Source organism: Bombus vancouverensis, chromosome 11 (assembly GCF_051014615.1).
Source record: "Bombus vancouverensis nearcticus chromosome 11, iyBomVanc1_principal, whole genome shotgun sequence".
In the NCBI taxonomy this organism is placed as follows: Eukaryota; Metazoa; Arthropoda; class Insecta; order Hymenoptera; family Apidae; genus Bombus; species Bombus vancouverensis.
Window position 1 is genome coordinate 11,478,711 of NC_134921.1, and position 20,698 is coordinate 11,499,408.

Here is a 20,698-nt window from a genome sequence, read left to right on the forward strand (position 1 = left end):
ACTAAATGCTACTATAGCAATTTATTAGCTTTGATATTACGATCTAGTGAGTAGCCACTCGATAGATATATCATCCGATGAATCATCGCTATCCGTGGTTTCATTCATTTGTCGTTTGTTACATTCCTCTTTGTACATTTCTAGTAACTTCAGTGTATCCTTTCCGCTGAGTCCTTTTCGTTGACCAAGTTCTGTTTCCTCCTTCTGCGGAATACAAACGTTGAGCAAAAAGGAAGAATTTCAAATTTTTCCTAAATTTCGCTATCAACTCTCGGGGCAACGTAATAATAATAATAATCTTTTGCAGTTATGAATATGGAACCTATATCTCCGTATTGCTGCAAACTTTTCAATTCGCGAAATTGCGCCGATTACTTACTTTCGGTGTAATGGTCGGTTCACCATTTCTTGAAAACGCGTGAGAACTATAATGCATTACACTCGTATAATCGTAACCAATCCCATAATCTGTGACAGTGCCATTGTCGTATTTATTAAAGTTATGCTCCTTGCCTGTATAAATCGTAATAACGCGAATAAATTTTGTTTGTCCAAACGGGAATTTCGATTCGATCCGCCAATCATCGAAGTAATCGACGCGTTACCTGGTTTTATATTTTCCCAATTTATCGTCACCCACTCGTCACGATCCGCGGCACTCTGTTGATGGTAAAAGCCTAATGCGTGCATCAACTCGTGCACGACCACACCATGCTGCACGCATCCCGGATTCTGCAAATTCACTACTTGTCCGCGATCGTGCCTACCAACCAAGGACCAACATCCCGACATTTTGCCCTTTATAGTGATATAGTCGGTATCTGCCTTTTTATAAGGACGAAAACGTATGCAGGTGTTCTTATGGTATTCCTCTATAGCACCTTCGATTACCTCGATATCTTCTTCATCTATAAAAGTACACGTAAATGCGATGGCATCATTTATCTCAGCTTTGTTATCGGTATTATCTACTTAACGGGGTACAACGTCTTGACAATTTAAAGAATCGAATCTTCTCTTCTAATTTTCTTAAAATTTGACTTCAAATCTCAAAGGCTTCTAATTTTTTTCAAATTTCAAGCTAGCATACTCCCTTAATAAAATGATTTACCGAAATCCTCTTCCTTTATGTAATAGGGTACAACTCCGCCTGGCCAACGAAACGCGTTGTTCACCAGACCATTTTTCCCCCCATCTTCCTCCGAATTAAGCATTATATCTCCTTCGTACAAACCGCTTAATTCCCAAACGTTCTGTTTGTCCTCTTTCGTCCATGATTTTATGCGATCAGCTGTCAGCAGTGAGTAGAAACAAATAACGAATCGTGATTCAATTAGAATGAATTTTCCTACTTCTGCCAATCAATTGGACAGCTTTCTGAGAGAAGGTTCATAAGAGAAAATAGCGCATTGAGTAAATTGCCTCGAATTTTTCGTTTAAATCTTCATTACGTTTGAATGTATAGTTACAACGGCGCTTAAAGTGCCGGCTACTTTCGACCAATGGTGTTTACCACAGACCTTATAGATCCTTTTTTCAAAAAGCTTCTCAATTACGATCATATACCGATGGTTTGATGCTCGTGTCTTTCGTTGAACGTTCCTTCAAATTTCGGCGTTGGTGGAACGATCTTTCGCTTTGAACCGTAATCAGTAGCTTTTGAATCGACACCAATTGCCACCGTTACGAGGAATAATATAATTGCTATTTCACTATTTTTGAACCGAAGCATCCTTAAGCGATAAGTACTATGCTCGATCGTTATTTTTCCGTCGCTGCGATCCAACAAAATATCAACTAGAATACATATCGTACGGTACAACCGTACTTTTATACGCGAACAGGGACATACGTACTTAAATAAATAGACACGTATGCTGCCCACCCTTCGTGTCTTCCATTATCAAACGTTACTTGGTAAAACTTGCTCGTAACCGATATGCACCGTCATTTCCGTTGATTAACCCATTAAGGGCCAACATTGCGTTGACCCAACGCTTCATCCGCAACTTTCTTTTTTCTAGTTTATATTACTGGTAGCGATGAAAATTCATGTCAAAGTGAAATATGTTTGCGGTCTATTCAAAATAGCGCTTGCCATTTTCTTCGAAAATAATATATCAATGCATATTCATGATAGACGATATCGAGATCGCAAGGAGAATACCAATTTGTTTTCTTATCTCGTTACTTATACATGCAATTAAAAATTATCTCTATAACCATTTGAAGAGCATACGGGAAAACATGGTATCATATACATATGTAGGTCAAAATGATTCGGTAGTTAGTCGTGTAATTCGGTATATGGACATGTCATCTCGGAATCATTTCGGGCCTTTCTCCCCTGCTCTCGTGCTCTCTTGGTGTATTCTTGTCAGCTTTCGATCTCTGCCTCGATCGCCATAGCTACTATAATCATCGTTATATTCGAAGATAAAAATCAAAAGAATTTCATATTGCTCTGCACGTTCTATCAACCACGGAAGACTTTCGAACAAAGACATCGGCCATCAGAGAGCACGATATTCGGATTTCTAGTTGAAAAACTATTTTCATATTTAATTGCCTCGCAACAGTTCTCGATCGCGTTCGAATAGCGGAAAGTGCGTGGAGAGAACGACAATGTCTCGTGTCGCGTGTCGAAGACAATCACTGGTAAACTTGTAATCACGCTTGAAAATCTTTTCAAAGAGCGATCGAAGCAAGGTCAATGACCAGCCTGTTCCAGATTCGAGTAGGAGCTCCACATAGCCTAAATTCTAACCGGATTTCTTGGAACCGCAAGCAAGCAGAATGGTTCTTTCGCGTCTGTTACGATCGGTACACCTTTTTCAAGTAGATACGATGGCTAACTATCGAGTTGCCCGAACATTCGCATTCGTTTCTTTCTCTATTTCTCTTTCGTTTACTTCCAACCATTTCCCCGTTTCTGTCCTCGCCTAAAATCGTGATTACTTTTGTTTGCATGTCAAACGCATTGCAAATAATCTTGCGATTCTCTGTGCAACGTGCTATAACTTGAAACGAATCTGAAAATGTATACAGAAACTACAATGTATTTATTGTAAACATTATCATATGTTTATGGAACATATCCATATTTATAGCGATAATGACTCACGTTAATTTTCCATATTTTGGGATATGAAATCTTTAAAAAAATTACATATGCTTCTGAAAACTAGAGAATATTCGTTTCACTGTATTGAAAAACAATCAATTTGCTAACGGTATAAACAAATATGTCCAATAAAAATATATCTCGCACATATAAAATATTAGTTGTGAATATAATAAATACGTTTATGATAAAACGTGAACAGAATTAGTTTAAATACGTAATGTTGAAAAAAATACGAACAAACATCGAGCGTGTTGCAAAAGGATCGTATCTTTCTCGCGTGTATCCTCGAGAGGTTCTTCGTGAACCACTGACCCACTGGGGCCGACTGGGGACCCACGGAGAAATATCGGCGGGAACGTCTCGCCGCGTCGGGAACGTATTTCGGTAGTGCGTACACTGACCAAAAAACCATACTCTTTCATGGTTCACTGACCTCGTCCAGCCTCTTCGCACTCTATCTTCTTATTTTTCTTTTTGTCTTTGCCTCGCTACTCGTTACCCATCTACAGTGGCTGCCGAAAGTATTTGGACACTTCTAGAAACCTTTTCCGAATATATCATGTGTGTTATAGGAATTTTGAAATTTTATTAAATTTTTAAAATTTACGATCATACTGGTAAAATTTCGAACAAAATTGAAAATATACGTACGAGCACGTGGACACTGGGTCGTTATCCAGCGGACCACGCGACATTCTCCGCTTTCCGAATCATTCATTCCTATCTCTAATACGTTTCCTCTTTATTCACCCTGCTTTTTTCACACCATGACTTTAATTTACATACGGTATCGATACGTTTAACGATAATTGGAAATTAAGTACTGCGCAGACTATAACGTCTTTGCGATAACCGAAGATGCGACTAAAAGATTCTCTGAAAAAAGGCGACATTTTATACGTACCATTCTATTATTAGATAGCTGCAAAAATTAGACAGTTTTGTCATTCCTCTTATTTGTTTGTCACGTTTCTTTGTGTCCCTCCCTCCCTCCCTCCCTTCTTTTTCCTCCCTCTTTCTTTCCCGCTCTCGATCTCTTTCTCGTCGCCCCTCTATCCCTTCCATTCCTCTTATTCTATCCCCCTTCTCTTTCCCCAACGATACTCGTTCAGGTAACAAGTATTTCCGAGCTCTCGACTCGGTCATACACCTGTGAGAGTGAAAGTGTCCTCCATCCCCACTAAGAAGCTGTGTACCGTACAGCCACGCTGACGAACAACCAGCCCCGACGCTAGAAGAGACAGCAGAAACGACGTCGCTACCGCTATTATCGTCGTCATCGCCTATTGCTACCGCTATCGTCATCGTTCTCAACAAAAGAATATTTTTATCGTGAGAAAACCATCATCTTCGACTTCATTCACTTATTTTTATTGCTGGGTTTAACTCATCGTCGCCTGGATTCATTTCGATTCGTTTTCGTTCTTCAAAATTTCGTACCGATGAAACATATTGTCAAATGTATGCAACACGTTGATTCGAACGATCGTTGAAGAAAAAGTTGAGTGGCGTGGTAATGTCGATTTTCCTACGTCTTCGCTTTCTTCGTGAGTGTAATTGCGCTTCTTTTTGCAGATCGCATATTGCACATCGCAAAGAATTTTAATTCTTTGCTAAAAAATAACGTCGAGCGTTAAGCACACGTTGGTACCTGCAACACGAAAGAGTAATCGATTCCTTTCCGCCCTTACTTTTCTCCAAATCGAGCATTTCCATCGTGAAAGTATCAAGGAGAAATAATTAAAGAAAAGAAGGAACGCTACTTCAGGTAGCGAGTGTGCGTAAAGAAACTGGAGGGTTTAAAGGGAATTAAAGAGAAAGTAAGACGGTAAAGGCAGCAAGTATGCGCTGCCTGTTAGAAATACTCGTATAGCGTGTAAAACCATGATGGGTTTAAAAGACATTAAAATGCTTTCATCGATGTATTACCTTGTCGTATCCGATGTATATTACCTTCCGAGGAGAAATTTCGAAAGGTGCGTTCCATAATTTTTTTTACCGTACTTCTCTACTGGCAATCAGTCGCCAGTCGAAATAATACAGTGTTACAGGGTATAGACGCACGGTAGTTTGCGATCGAACTGACGTAGGTAATAAACCCAGAAACGCCTGTCGGGGCCAATACACCCACCTTCTTTTATGGGGCAACGAACTCTGTATATACTCTCTGTATCGTACTGTATCACGAATCATGGTGTCACTCACAACCTATCCTTTATTCGCATACATTAAGTCTGGAGAACCACCACCGATCCATTGATGAATCGTTCGTAATTCAAATCAGGAAGCTCGTTCTCCGATTTCGTTCAATTTGTTCCAACAGGTTGTTTAATCGAATTATTTCCTATTACATATGGATAGAATATTCCGCAATTATCTGTCGACACTAGTCGATCGTCGATATATTACAAAGATCAGATTAAGAGGACTAATCTTGCAAAGTGATAGAAATACTACCGATGTTAATACGATGATATTTATATAGTAAATGTATGTAATAGCGTATACGGGGAATACTAAAATATATTACTGCTATGTTTTTTAATAGATTAAGGTTATATCCCGGTGGTTTCATCAGAAAGCAGTAAATGTCGATTCTAATTATTAATTCATCGTTAGTTTGTACTCTAATAAAATTCATATACCGTTACCGTAAATCAATTAAACTGTCCCGATACTTATGGCCGACAGTGTATGCGACTTTAGGTTCGTTCCATTATCGTAACCGTCAAATTCGTTGAACTTTCTGAAATGCTTCGATATGGTTTTACGTAATAGGGCGAGCAACGAACTGTTTCTTAATTATCTCCTTTCGCCAAAAATATTTCGTTTGGTTCGTCGGCCCGTCCTGCATCAGATACAGGACGATAAAATGGCATGCTTGCGAAGTACGAAAGTCGTGAAAATAGCGTATTAACAAAATTAGCATAAAAGGAGAAAGTCGCGGTCGTTGGCCGCACGACCACGTTTGGTTCGACTGTCGAATCTGCGAATTCTCGTGTGAACGGGTCTCGCAACAGAAAGATCGAGATATGGCGACAACGTGCGACCGATCGGACATTCAAAAAGAAACTGTACTCACACACACAGTCTGAGGAAAAAGGAGGCAGACAACGGGTACGGGACAAGCATCAACTGGGAATAAATCGAATATTAATTTTTTTATCTGAACAAAAATGATTCGTCCCCGAGTTTGTCTTTTTCCAGAATAACGAAAGAACAGTCTGGCATCTTTAATTCCTGTTCAATACGTTACACACATACTATACAATTGCTGTAAGTCTAACTGTAGTTATATTCTAGAAAAATGAAATCGTGTTTGACATTATTTTTGTAGAACCTTTTAATTTCTATCCGACGATAAATCAAGACGTAGATCATTTTCTAGCCTCTAGACTCTAAGAAGAGCCTCCACAAATTTGGCAAGGATCATTTCCGTTATGAAGACTTTTTCAATTCCTTTTGTCTTTCGCGTCGCTCGAATCAGCCACCCTATACGACTTCCTTCGAGACCAATGTGTTAGCGATAATAGTTTCGTTATATTCCCGATTTGCACGGGTACGCATTAATAGTCATCGAACCATTAAATGCGAAGGATTTTAAAGAGCATGTAAAACTTACTAGTCAGTCATCGTTTACCTGGTAGTTGATAAATAATTAAAATTGAAAGGCAGGAGCTGTTGGCTGATCTTGACATATCGCATTACGATGCGACTCGCATACGGGTGAATAAACTTGAGAAATTTATCGAGGAGAAACGATGATCTCTCGCGAGCAAAGAAAAGGACCCTAACCTTGATAACTGGATCCAGCCAATGACCCCAGTCGATCGTTGCCCCGGTTCTACCTGCTTACCACAAGAATTAGAGGAAAGAGGTAGATAGACTGGTACCTATGTGCCAATCCTGCATCTTGTTCCACCATTAACCCTCCTTTAAATATGGTCACCTCCTACTATAATATTCGTTTTAACAATGGTGACTCTACGTTCACCGAATAGCACAAATAAAGATGAAAAATAAGAATACAAGAAAGTAAAAAAATATGAAAAAGAGAAAAAGAGAGAAGGTAAAAAGGAAGAATAGAATTTCAGGTCCACGAATTATCGAGTAGTACGATAGGTCGAACGAAAAAGTGCAGGAACAAATAGAGTATATGAATGCAGGGAAAGGTGAATCGTGGAGGACAGGAAGGATCACGAAGAAAAGCTACGTGGTTCGTCCATGAGGATTGCGATCAGCATAAAGTTCGTTATACCCTTCGAAGAGAGTTGACAAAAAGTCTGCGGTCATCAACCAGCCTTGGAGAAAAATCATTTTATCGAGTTCGGAGTAGTTGTCCTTAGGTTAAATGAAAAATAATAAAATTACATTAAAAGGTTGAGCAGTTTATCACCGGCGCGAATTCAATTCGAATAGTTCACCTCGCATGAAGGAGCGAATATGTTGAACTTTTGGAAGAAAGAGGAATGTACAGAACAGAATAGGTACAATTGAGAAAGATGTAAGAGTTTCGGTCAGTAAAGAGGTAGCTTCAATATTTAAATCGTACTTATTGAAATAGGAAAGAAGATATAAATTTCTTACGAAGACTACACGGGGAGAATATAAGCCTTGTTTTGTTGATTTTTATGTCACTTTATGATTGAAAAAACGATTATTGCCAAACATTCACTTAATAAAACCTAACATATCTACTCTTATTAGCTGTTAATACCTCGCTTCGATACGAAACTGCTAGCGATAAAAGATTGAATCTCTCTAAAGTTATCCGCAAATAAAAGTTCAATGGGGTGAAATCGAAGGTGATATTGAAAGTCAAAGTATTATTCTCATTGTATTTTGTATTTTTAATATAACTTTTTAATGAAACTTTGATTGACCAATGTTTACGTAACATTTTGTGCCTGATTCTACCCATAGAATATACCGACAAAGTATAACTGCTAAACCCTGGGACATTCTGGATATCGTAACATATTACATCTCAGGAACTTCAATAGTTTCAATTAACTTATTGTGTTTGATCAAGATCTTATTGCCAAGGATAGTAGTAAGAACCCTTTTCACTCCACTCCACCTTTCCCTTTACTTTTCCTTCTACTTTTCAAACCAACCCTTCGCCTTCGCCTTCGCCTTCGCCTTCGCCTTCGCCTTCGCCTTCGCCTTCGCCTTCGCCTTCGCCTTCGCCTTCGCCTTCGCCTTCGCCTTCGCCTTCGCCTTCGCCTTCGCCTTCGCCTTCGCCTTCGCCTTCGCCTTCGCCTTCGCCTTCGCCTTCGCCTTCGCCTTCGCCTTCGCCTTCGCCTTCGCCTTCGCCTTCGCCTTCGCCTTCGCCTTCGCCTTCGCCTTCGCCTTCGCCTTCGCCTTCGCCTTCGCCTTCGCCTTCGCCTTCGCCTTCGCCTTCGCCTTCGCCTTCGCCTTCGCCTTCGCCTTCGCCTTCGCCTTCGCCTTCGCCTTCGCCTTCGCCTTCGCCTTCGCCTTCGCCTTCGCCTTCGCCTTCGCCTTCGCCTTCGCCTTCGCCTTCGCCTTCGCCTTCGCCTTCGCCTTCGCCTTCGCCTTCGCCTTCGCCTTCGCCTTCGCCTTCGCCTTCGCCTTCGCCTTCGCCTTCGCCTTCGCCTTCGCCTTCGCCTTCGCCTTCGCGTCCCTTTGAAATTTTCCAGTGGCGGAGGAAGATGTAGTTAAAATATTTACTTGCGGTTCACGACTCCAAAAAAGAAGTAGTTGAGTAGATTCGCGTTAGATCGCTAAAATATATTGTGCTTATACAATTTCTGCTGACCATAGAGAAAGAGAAGAAGCAAGCTTAGCGTTCGTCTAAACGATGGTGTCACTGCAGTGACGGCATTTGCAAACACAAATAGTTCCAGATATAGTGTTTAACTCTGCGTAATCATGTAAATTGTAAGTAGCATAGATACGGAAGTAAATTTGAGTAGTCTCATATATAGAGTAAATCTCATATATTTATACATTAGGTTAGAATTGTGGAAGACTGACTGATTAACTTCTAGGTAACATTAGGTAGAATACAGTGCGTATACGTATGCATATCTTACAATGTTATCCTGTAAGTGACATTAGTGATAGTTGCAAGTCTGATTAAGCCTAGGACCTCGAGATAGACGTCTCTTCCTAACCTTTCAAAGACCTTCTAAATCTCTTCAAAAAGAAAAAAAAAGCCAAAAAACGGGGTACCAACGGTCAAGTTCCACAAAACAAATCAGGTAAGAAGCAGATGGTCGAAACCAAAAATCGTTTTTCCTTGTCCTAGATGGGTCAGATAAGCGAAACTTGTGAAATAGTATCTTTTTTACTTGCTATTTTTGTCTCAGGATCCTAAGGTCCTAGGGTTTAGATTAGAGCAGCGATAGTCTAACACAATAACGGTTGAAAAGTTCTTGGAATTACCAAAGATAATCTAAGAGCGAAAAGAAATTGGAAATTTACCCACGTCCACGAAATATCACAAATGGACTGACAAACGAGATAGCAAGAAACGACGAAAGGGAGGTATTAGCGTCAGTAGTTTGTGGCAGTAATACTTTTGATAGCCTCAGAGTGCAACATGGTTCTTTGTAACTGTTCTAATCGTAGCATTTTACATCCAAATAACAAATAATGTGTCATTAAGGATACAATATATAAATAATTATAAGTGCAACGTTAGAGTGAACATAATATATATAATATATATAACCTTCGCATAAAATACAAAATTCTAAAGCGATTCATATTAAACCAGAATAAGTAGATCGTTCTGACCGTCTCGATCGTGTAGCCATATCTCAATTGTAAAACGGTTGATCGACTATTTGAAAGTCAAAAATTTAAATTGTTTCTATTCTTACTTGTGTCCGACTTACCGGACTACTCAAGATTGCCAGTCAATCGTTTACGTCGTAACTGGGTAGTTCCATAGTTTAATATCCGCTAAAATAGCTTTCATACGCATGTTCTTGCTCAACTTCAATTACGTCTTAGTTCGGTGTTATCGTCAATAAATATTTGCTACGTTTTTACGTTAATAATTACGTGAGTATTTGGATACTTGTCAATTATTGCAAACATACAGGATGTCTCTACAATTACGATACGACCGAGCAAGAAGTAATTTATTTGTTCTTTGTTACAGGTAACGCAGCAAACATCGTTACAGAAGATTCAATCGAATCGCTCGATGCTTCGTCGCTGCTTCACGAACTGATTCACGATGAACTTCATTTACGCGATATTCGTTTTATTCGTTTCCGTTCTTGTATACGTCTTCTATATAAATCGAAAGGTACGTCGTCTACCACCTGGTCCTTGGCAACTTCCGATCGTCGGCTATCTTCCATGGATCGATGCAGAAAAACCACACGAAACTCTGACGAATTTAGCCAGAGTTTATGGTCCTATATGTGGACTCCGCATGGGTTCCGTTTATACTGTTTTATTGTCGGATCCTCAATTAATAAAGCAGACCTTCTCGAAAGATATGTCCACCGGTAGAGCACCTTTGTACCTTACACACGGGATTATGAAGGGATATGGTAAGATTATCTGACAAAATCATGTGTATCACTCGGGAACTATACTCGTTAATTCTATAAATCGAAAAATAGGAAAAAGTAACGATATTATAAATACTATTTCGTAATTTCGAATGACTTTGTACAGGTTTAGTTTGCGCGGAGGGAGAACGGTGGAAGGATCAGAGAAAATTCGTTAGCAATTGCTTACGAAACTTTGGAATGATAAAGCACGAAGGACCAAAGCGCGAGAAAATGGAGAAACGAATATCCGATGCAGCAAATGAATGTGCAACGGTATGTCGTGTTATTAGTCACCGCTTCGTTGCTTCTTTCGATAACTAGTTGTAATACATATACACTAACCCTGATAGTAGAATTTCCGACTAAACACAACAGTACTACGACAACTTAAAATAGTAAAATATTTGCTTGGTGAAAAAGTAAATACCAAAAAGATCAGTTCCAAATGGATTACACGTTGAGAACAAAAATATTTGGCTTTCTGATATCTAATCCTGTTAATAGCATGAATTGAATTGAATACGTCGACGCAATATATCAATCGATGATACATCAATCACTTTTTATACAATTTTCTTCGTCTGCGTATGATAGGCACTGAAAAATCGCGGGGCAAATGGACCGATCGATCCATTAAATACGCTTCATCATTGTATGGGTAATCTTGTTAATAGCATCGTATTTGGAAAAACCTATAAGGAGGAAGACGAAGTTTGGAAATGGCTAAGACATTTGCAAGAAGAAGGAGTGAAAGAAATTGGTGTCGCTGGACCGCTCAACTTTTTACCTTTTCTCAGGTACATCCAAGTGTCAAATTTTAAACGACATTATTAAAATAAAAGAATGACAAATTTATGCGTAAAAATTGCTCTTCAGATTCTTACCACGATACGGCCGAACGATACAATCGATCGTCGATGGAAAGGAGAAAACGCATAAAGTATATCGGGAAATACTCGAAGAACACCGTGCACAGATCGCGCAAGCATCAGAAAATACGGATAGAGTCGAGAGCTTTCTGGCAGCATTCGACGAACAAATGAGGAAAGAAAACGGTACAAAATCCGAGTTTTTCACAGAACCCCAACTGTACCATTTATTAGCAGATCTTTTTGGTGCTGGAACTGATACTACTTTGACCACCTTTCGTTGGTTTCTCTTGTTCATGGCTGCCCATCCTACGGAGCAGGTATGTTGCACTCTCCTACAGCTCCTCCTACGGTATGTGAGATTTTCTATAGGGAGATCGTAGGATAAAGCGTTAAGTAGAATCGCCGATTGGTAAGCTCGTAGCAAAAACGACCTTTGTCCATATTTGTCTTTCCTCGGAAAAGCAAACTATTTATCCCATGACACATTCACACAAAGGCAGTTGGATCGTTTATCACTTCTATTTACTATATTATTCATAGGAAAAGGTACAATCGGAGATGGATCTATGTTTGAAGGAAGGGGAGCAGCCGACTCTAGACGATAGAATCGCTATGCCTCGTCTCGAGGCTGCTATAGCCGAAGTGCAGAGGATAAGGACTGTTACACCACTCGGTATTCCTCATGGAACATCAGAGGTACCGTACCGTCCATAAATCAAATCTCTCTTTCCAATTCCTCTATGGGAAATTTCGCCTGTTTAGGATATGCGGATAGGTGATTACGATGTACCACGCGGTACCATGATCGTGCCGATGCAGTGGGCTATTCACACCGATCCTGCTTACTGGCAAGATCCTCTCGAATTTCGACCCGACAGATTCCTATCCGATGATGGAAGTTTCTTCAAACCGGAATCGTTTCTCCCATTTCAAAGTGGTAATTATCTTCGACTTTTCTCCCGCTCCTTCTCTTCTCTCTCGTTCACCTTCTCTTCGTGATATTATAGATATGTACTTTCTGCTTCATCGTATTTATTCGAATAACAAATACCTGCCAGACGCGTTTCTTTCTTTTCTCCCCCTTTTATTTCATTCTATTCTCTTTTAATTTTCTTTTGTTTGATTTCATTTTGTTCAAAGGAAAACGCATTTGCGTGGGAGAGGAACTCGCTAGGATGATACTATTTTTGTTCGCCGGGAGGATACTGCGCGCATTCGTTATATCCGTACCACCGGACGAGATCGTCGATCTCGAAGGCGATTGTGGCATTACGTTAGTTCCGAAACCACATCGCTTGATGTTCGTTCCACGACATCATTAATTAACGATTATAATCAATAAAAGATGTAGATCTAATAGAACGGCTATTGTAATCTGATCGATCATCGTTACAAGTTACAACTATCACAAGCGTGTTTTACGAAAATATATACTTTTCATAATTAACCTGGTCGAACGATCGATCGTTTAGAAAGTTTTCGTCCAGCGGATAAACGAACGACTCTTTCGTTTCTCCTTTTCTCAATCACGCCCCCCCGTTCCCCTCTTCCCCCCTTTGTTGCTGTTCGCTCCTTTTTTGTATCTGTCTTTTTTCTTAAATACCTGTTCTTTCGTCTTGGTCGAGCTATATCGCCTGTCATCCCGAAAGTTCAGCTTCCGCCCACATTCCCGTCCCTCCATCTCTGGCTCTCTTAATCTTTTCGTCAACAGGTATATTCGCGAATTCGGAAAACACAAAATCGATTCCCCGTAACACACAAAAGGTATCCCCTTCATCCTCTTCGTAATTACAGTCTTTTTCTACTTTTTTTCCTTTTTCTTCCTCTCTTTCTAGCGAAACGGTGTTTCAAGCGTAATACAAACCGAGAGAAATATGAAATAAATACGAAATAAATTGTGGGGAAGGAAAAGCAAAAAAGAGAAAGGATCATCGACTACTGGATCGAAATAAAACGGGGAATGTAATTTTCAGCTCACAAAAAGTCACGAACATAATCGTGACGGTCGTTTCGTTCGTGAACACGACTCGTCGAGCAACAACGTACGCACGATACGATACGAGGCAATGATTGATTTTCATGAAATACAAAATATCGATTTATTTCGTGCGAAGAGGAGACACACGTATTATCAATTATAATTACAAGCTTGGTCATATGGACATTAACATTGTTTAATGATCGTTACAAAAAAGAAAAATAGATAATAACATTAAGTAACACAGATTCGCGGTCGGCGGGTGAACACAATGCGGTGCTCCGCAATTCGAGCATGCAGCATATAAATTTCTTACTGGTGAATACAAACGAAGCATCGACGCGGTGATATGTACGTGGCGTTAAAGCTCACCGCGGCAAAGGGAAAACGTAAGAGGAACGATGAAGAGGAAGAAAGATGACGGAATATAAAGAAACCAGGGGGAATCCGCGTCGATGGTTCGTCGGCTTTCGCCGGACACGCAACAAAATATATCTTTGGAAATGATTTTACGATCGCGTTATCACAGGAATCTCGAGGGTCCCATGTCCTAAATTCGAAATTCACAGCCTTAATCTTTGCCCGCACCCAACGGATCGAGTTCGATGTTGGTCTTGAATTCTGAAACGCTACGTAACTACACTGTGTGTGGTGTCGCAAGAATCTCGTTCTAACTTTCACGAAAATCACTGTTCTAGGTCAACAGCCGCGTCCATCCGACGCGCAGCCCTACGATCTAATCCATTCGAATTTAGTCGCGTCGAAACTTTCGAACGATAAGGGAAAGAGAACTCGTTAGTCGAAGACGATCTCGCGCTCTCGTTCACCGCCTATTATCAAGATAATACCTAGATATGTACATAATACAGTAACTTACGAATATCTGTGCGCACACTCACAGCGTACTTCGTTACACGGTCTTTTGTTTTTTCTTTTTCCTTTTTTTTTCTTTTTTTTTTTATTAACCCGAAATTCTTAATCTAGCATTTACCACTATCGCTATCATCGATATTGTCGTTATCAATTATTATTTTACCAATACTACCGCCTGTACTATCGTTGCCGTTACTACTTTTGTCTATTTCTATTACTACCGCTACCACTACCACTACTTATTTCTAATACCATTACTAATAATTGATTCCTCTTATTATCATTACTATCTAAAAGTCTTTTGTCTCTTTTTACGTCCGAGACTGCGCCAACACAACGATCTCTAGAACGTGACGGATCATCGTTGACGGAATTGTTATCGAAATCGTTTTTGTATATATTGTGTGCAACGAATTTGAACATGTACACGCAAACTTCTCATATCATTCAACCGTATACACACGTTCTATACCGACATACATTTATCAAATAACGCTAATGACTAAATGCGAATAAATAAAGAGCGAAATGTTACCCTAAATATGTATAAATGTTGGCTAGTACACGCAAGGAAATTAAATAATAGAAATCGAGAGTGAAACGACATTTATGCGATAGGTAGATGGAGAGAAGAATAAAAGGAGGGATAATGGAACGCGTTCGAACGAACCTTTCGACGATGATGTGAAATCTTGTAGGGCTGATTAAGGATGGACGAATGTACGATGGATCGGATTGAATCGTATTAGATCGAATTGGATCAGGTTGGATCGTGTCGGGCCAAGTCGGTCCAGGTCGGATCGGTCTCGTTAGGAACGATTACCGTGCTCCGTTGATCGTTATGGAGCGTTCGAAAAAGCAGGAAACTCAGTGACTGCCGATATTACGCAGAATAGCGCCGGAGGGGATCACATCGTTGCTCGTATCTTCGATGAGATCCAAATTTCTTGGTACCAAACAAACGTCAAAGGGGTCAGGCGTGACGGTGACACCGGCGTTGCCGCGCAAACTCGGCAAGGACGAGCCCTGCGGCGATCGCAACTCGAACGTGTGCATCAACGAACTAAAGAACAAGAATAACTCCATGCGTGCCAACACATCGCCCAGGCACATACGTCTGCCGACACCGAAAGGCATAAAGTATTCCGGTTTCTGGACTTTACCTTCGGCCGAGAGAAACCGACTCGGTCGAAACTCCTCGGGCTCCTCCCAAAGTTCTGGATCCATATGCACGGCATGCAGCAACGGTACCACTTGGGATCCAGCTGGTATCGTGTAACCGTGCAACGTCACATCTCTGAAACATTTTTACACCTTTCAATCTTAACTATCTCACACGTTCCATCGAGATCGTGATTCATCCATTCATTCATCGCGGCGCCCCAATACTACGAAAATTGTATATCTATATCGGCGTCTCGTCTTTGTCCTTTTCTCTTTTGCTCGTCCACTCACCGCTTTACAAGATAGCAACGTTTTTCGAAAGCAAATAACCTAATTAGCGACTGGTTCGATTTTACTTTCGCTTTTATCGCGGTATATCGATAGATATTAACCCAATTGAAGAAACCCAATTATAGTAATGAGACGAAAGAGAGAATGATCCCGCTCGATGTAATTCGGTTAAGAAACAAGGTTGGAAATTCGACCGACGAATTCTCGTAAGTATCGTGTCAACAGTGGGATCTGTAGACGATATAATTACCTCGTGGTTGCGTGTGTGGTTCCCAAAGGGACTATACTCGACCGCCTAAGAACCTCGAGTATCGTCGCTTCGGTTACCGGAAGAAAAGGTAGATCCTCCAAAGCAGGCATCCTCGATTTTCCTACCACTTGGTCCAATTCTTCCTGTACGGCAGTCGCCGCATCCGGATGATGTAGCATCAAGATTATTGCCCATTCGAGCGTGGTCTTCACCGTTTCCATGCCAGCAGAGAACAGATCACCGAGAATTTGTTGCATCTGGCGATCTATGAATAGTACGAAAAGAAGAAAGAAATGAGTGGTGTAAAACGAAAGGCGATTCTTACGAGCGAACTGCGAATGTTTATGGAGTTCTCAGTTAAATTTCGTACGAAACCAAAATTCATCGACATCGTTCGTTTAAACCGAGGCGACAAATTCGACGTACGTCGCTTCCTATCTTATATTAATCAAAGATAAACGAAAACAGCGCGCAAAATGATACGAAATATTTCAAGTACGGCGCTCGTTACCACATTTAATAAACAAATTTCCATTTCTTTATCCATGAAAATACGAATGAAAATAGAAAATTTCATAAATATTCGCTGTCTGTGTACGAGATATATCATCGGCGCACTCTCACCATGATTTTTCCCTTGAAAGAGCGTAGTCGCGCGACCTTCTCCCTTCGCTTTCTCGATCTCGAGCAGATAAGCGTCGACAAGGTCTCGTAAAGTGCTTTCGTCGAACGTTGCTCGATGCTGGTCGACCGCCTCTTGAAAGAAATCGGCCATTTCCGCGCGATTTTCCGCAATCTTGTTGCGAACTTTTTGAAGGCAAGGCAAGTAACGCATCACAGGAATAAAGTTGACAGCGGCCATACTGCCGAACAGCTTGAAACCTTCCTCGATCAAGTCCATGAATCTTTTGAACCTTTTGTCGCCATGTTGGAAACGCACTCCCATTATAATGGAACATATAACGTTGCTGATCGACATTCCAAGGGAAGCTGAAACGTCTGTCGGTGTTCCTCGTTTCGTCACCAATCCACGAAGGAACGTCTTAACCTCGCGCTAAAACCAATTAGAAATTATTCGTCTCTTTTTCATCTACTTGATATCAAGTGCAACGAAGCAAGTATTATGCGAATAGACAGTGAAACCTTGATTATTCGAATACAATCGGGAAGCACGCTGCTCGGATAATCGAATATATTGGTTTTTTCACGAGAACGTCGTTTATTTCGAGCTATGTTTAAATATTAATATTAGTCAGAAATAGAGATTTGCGAGCAAAGATGTACTATCAGTTTCAGTTGCTATTTATATTTCTTAATGTTTCTTACATGAGGGACTATTCTTAAACTTCTCACTAGTCGATCGTTTGGTTAATTTTACTCAGATTCTACTGTAGTACGCGGAAGAAAGAAAAACTATAGAAAAAGGAAAGACGAAATTTTGTAAAATGCAGCGCTCACCATGATTCTCAATTCCATAATTTTCTTCCCACCGCCCATATAGGTCATGCCGAAGCCTCTGAGCTTATCGTGAAGAAATTTTCTTTGGTCTTTCCACATAGCACCTTCGGTGTTGATAATACCTACGAGAGAAAAACTCTTGAGCTTCAAAAGTCAAGGGAACCGACCAGTTCGTAGAACGAAACCGCTTCGAACGAAAAACAGGAGATTCAACGTGTTTTAATTCGTACGCAGCGTAACAATATAATAAATTATCTGTAAACCATACAAGCTTTCCTGCCGGTGATCACGGAATCGAAAGAATCGGTGACGCGAAAAAATAATCTACGAGCAAGACGAACGAAATATTTCGAATAACGAAAAAAAAAAGAGGTAGAAGTCAATTGGCTAAAAGTGGAAAACAGGAAAAAAGAAAGAAAGATTCGGCGATAAAATCGGACGCACGCATGCAGCGGCGAGATGGTTGATAAAAATGTGAAAAGGGAAAGAAGGAAAGAGATAAGAATCTGACGGGAAAGCGCAGAGTGAAAAATATGCGAGAACACGAAATCGAGATAGAGTTAGTTATCGGGAAACGAGCATGACAGGCGTCACGTGTTATACACTTACCATATCCACCGAGGATGTTGATGAACTCGGTATGCGGTCTGCCAGTAAACTCTTCCCGACGAAACGTGTCGCGAATCGTACGATGATCGCTAATAACAACCACCAGTTGCGTTCCTAGTCGAGCACTGAACATTGGACCATACTTCTTTGCGAGTTCTCCGTACCGGAGGTGAACGTCGCCTTTCAAGAATGGCAAATAACCAAACACGGGTACACCCCAAGGCCCTGGAGGCAGAGAGCGCACATACCTAAGCCATTGCATGCACCTTACTACCAATAATACACCTAAGAACACGAGAAACGTGTAAAGGACCTCGATTCTCGTGCCACCCATTGCTTGCCAAGCCCATTGTGTCGCGTGTTCCACTAACATCGCGCTATATTCAATTATGCTTTTATAATAATACGTTTTGCGTTCGTTTCTGCAAATATTTCGGGAACGAAGTTTCCCTTCGTTTTTTCCAATTCGAAATAGGGAGCTTCTTTCTCTCAAACCCTTAATCCCGATACACTTTTACTCGTTTCTTCCTTCCTCTCCGTATATTTTCTCTTCTTATCGTTCTAATTTTCCCTCGGCTTCGTAAATTGAATTTCTACCCTTCCCTCATTTACTTTCTCTTTTCGTTATCACCTCGACCTTTTCGGCGTCTAATATTATACACAACCTTCGCTGTTACTTCCTATTCTTTCTCTTTCTGCTTCTTTTTCTTTTCTTCCCTCTCTCCTTTCTCCGCGTAGCACCTTCTTCTGTCGCCTCTTTCTTCCTTTCAACCCTGTCTCCGCTTTTCTCGTCTCCTTTCGCTTTCTACGACCCTTTCTTCCTTTCCTTCCCTCTTTCTCGCTTTCTTTCTGTCAGAACTTCTTCGATCCCTTCTCGTCACGACACGTTCGCACGTCCCGACGAAAAACCACCGGTCAACCTTCCCTCTGGCTGGTTTCGTATCGGCACGAACACAATTTTCCTACTCGAAACGATGCTTCCGAAATTCGCGGCTTTAAGTATCAAATCTGACTAGGCTGGTGGGGCATAATCTGGAGGGGAATATAGGGGAATAGGAGAGGAGAGGGGGAAGGAGAGTGCGCGCGCGCACGCTTCTGTGTAATGCGTATGCGTTTATGCGTGTGCGCGTGCGCACGTGTACGAGAGAGGATAATTGGAGCGATTTATCAAAAAAAAAAAAAAAAAAAAAAAAAAAAAGAAGCAAAACAAAAACGATGGAAGAAAAATCGTCGATACCGATTTAGTAACGATTACGCAACGATCGAGAAGGCTCGCCGAAAAATCAGATAAAGTGAAATATCGCGAGACGCGGTGTCCGCTGCAACGGATAGAGAAAGAAACCGCGAATCGTATCAACTAGCAGAGACAATGAGTAGGAAAAACGTGCACGCACAGGTGATAAACGCGCTCGCTTGTTCTTACGCACTAGGGGAAGAAACGTGGTGGGAGAGTCAATGGAAGTATGGGAGAAACGAGTGACAGACAGACAGACAGAGAGAGAGAGAGAGAGAGAGAGTGTGAGAGAGAGCGAGTAAGAGAGCGAGAGGAGGAGCTGGGCAATTATTTAATGGAATAGTGGAAGATAAAAGAAGAAAAACGCATCGGAGTGGAATAAGAGTGAAGAAAGAAAAGAGTAAAGGAAATAAGAGTGAGAAAAGAAAAAGAATAAAGGGAAAGAAAAAAAAAGTCGGTCACAGCCGCAGCCGAATTCACCGGCGCTCGCTACTTCGTGAATCGTGCGAGCCACGGGAAGATTGAGTGTACACTAACATACACCTTCTTGTCCTTGCCCGCTTATATAGTGACTCATCGAGTACCGGCCCCCCAGCGGCTTTAAATGGCCCCCCGGATGCCTCCCAATTGCCCCCGGCAGTCCCTGAATATGGTGGGGCAACGGTACAAAGAGGAGCAGAGACGGACGTAAAGGAGCGGAAGGAGTCAGGTAAGACGGTGGTCCGTTGAACGAGTTACGGTGACACGAAACTCGGTGGGGGTACGACACGAGCTTTGCCTTCAGGGTAGTGGACCAACTTCCGTCGAGGGTGCAAGGGCGGACTCCTTGTACCACAGTCTCGTTGGTCGAAGACCACGAGGTCTCTTCTACCGCCACCATAGAGTGGGGGCATTCGGGCCCCCTGCAGGGATTCGAAACCGTCAACCTATGGTGGGGATCGCTATCACCAAACCCAACGGTGCCTCTCCGTTTTACACGCAAAGGATCCGCTTCGGGTCAGCTATTCTTTCGATCTTTGCTTTGTCGTCCCTTCTCCTCCTCCTCCTCCTCCTCCTCCTCCTCCTCCTCCTCCTCCTCCTCCTTTTCCTTCTCCTCCTCTTCTTTTTCCTCCTTCTCTTTCTCCTCCTCCTTCTCTCCTTCTTCGACATGCGTTTTACACATACAATGGAAAAGGGATAAACAAGAGAAAATTAGAACAGTGTCGCATAATAGATACGCGAACAAGGCGAAATACGCTTTGCGCTCTAACGCGCGAAGACGTCTCCTTCTCTCTCGATTTTCCTATTTTTTTGTTGAAAGTCTAGTT

General features: G+C 41.3%; 3 protein-coding genes across 3 annotated transcripts; 1 reads left to right on the forward strand and 2 right to left on the reverse strand.

Moving 5' to 3' along the window:
* Position 1: 1 nt before the first annotated feature.
* LOC117154847 (seminal metalloprotease 1) lies at positions 2-1,732 on the reverse strand. Its single transcript, XM_033330192.2, has 5 exons — positions 1,567-1,732; positions 1,112-1,291; positions 606-908; positions 380-513; positions 2-204 (listed from the first exon to the last, which is right to left on the reverse strand). Exons 1-5 carry the CDS (start codon positions 1,730-1,732, stop codon positions 37-39), a joined length of 951 nt encoding a protein of 316 aa, XP_033186083.1. The 3' UTR covers positions 2-36.
* Positions 1,733-10,538: 8,806 nt separating this feature from the next.
* On the forward strand, positions 10,539-12,248 carry phtm (cytochrome P450 enzyme phantom). Its single transcript, XM_033329980.2, has 5 exons — positions 10,539-10,659; positions 10,787-10,935; positions 11,257-11,459; positions 11,539-11,851; positions 12,075-12,248. The coding sequence occupies exons 1-5, from the start codon at positions 10,539-10,541 to the stop codon at positions 12,246-12,248; spliced, it is 960 nt and encodes a 319-aa protein (XP_033185871.2).
* Positions 12,249-13,604: 1,356 nt separating this feature from the next.
* On the reverse strand, positions 13,605-20,435 carry Cyp18a1 (Cytochrome P450 18a1). The gene is made up of 5 exons (XM_033329978.2): positions 18,158-20,435; positions 17,549-17,670; positions 16,715-17,144; positions 16,091-16,355; positions 13,605-15,682 (listed from the first exon to the last, which is right to left on the reverse strand). The coding sequence occupies exons 1-5, from the start codon at positions 18,528-18,530 to the stop codon at positions 15,253-15,255; spliced, it is 1,620 nt and encodes a 539-aa protein (XP_033185869.2). The 5' UTR covers positions 18,531-20,435; the 3' UTR covers positions 13,605-15,252.
* Positions 20,436-20,698: the final 263 nt, after the last annotated feature.

Bases quoted from the DNA above. Each gene is read 5' to 3' on its own strand.
- Cyp18a1 (XM_033329978.2), bottom strand. From the start codon at position 18,530: ATGTTAGTGGAACACGCGACACAATGGGCTTGGCAAGCAATGGGTGGC. The intron at 16,356-16,714 runs GTGAGAGTGCGC...TACTATTCATAG, and splicing joins CTTTCAAGGGAAAAATCATG to ATCGCCAGATGCAACAAATT. The intron at 15,683-16,090 runs GTAATTATATCG...AAAATGTTTCAG, and splicing joins ACCACACACGCAACCACGAG to AGATGTGACGTTGCACGGTT.
- LOC117154847 (XM_033330192.2), bottom strand. From the start codon at position 1,732: ATGCTTCGGTTCAAAAATAGTGAAATAGCAATTATATTATTCCTCGTA. The intron at 909-1,111 runs GTAAATCATTTT...GTACTTTTATAG, and splicing joins CATAAAGGAAGAGGATTTCG to ATGAAGAAGATATCGAGGTA. The intron at 205-379 runs GTAAGTAATCGG...TGTATTCCGCAG, and splicing joins AACCGACCATTACACCGAAA to AAGGAGGAAACAGAACTTGG.
- phtm (XM_033329980.2), top strand. From the start codon at position 10,539: ATGGGTTCCGTTTATACTGTTTTATTGTCGGATCCTCAATTAATAAAG. The intron at 10,936-11,256 runs GTATGTCGTGTT...TGCGTATGATAG, and splicing joins CAGCAAATGAATGTGCAACG to GCACTGAAAAATCGCGGGGC. The intron at 11,852-12,074 runs GTATGTTGCACT...TATTATTCATAG, and splicing joins CTGCCCATCCTACGGAGCAG to GAAAAGGTACAATCGGAGAT.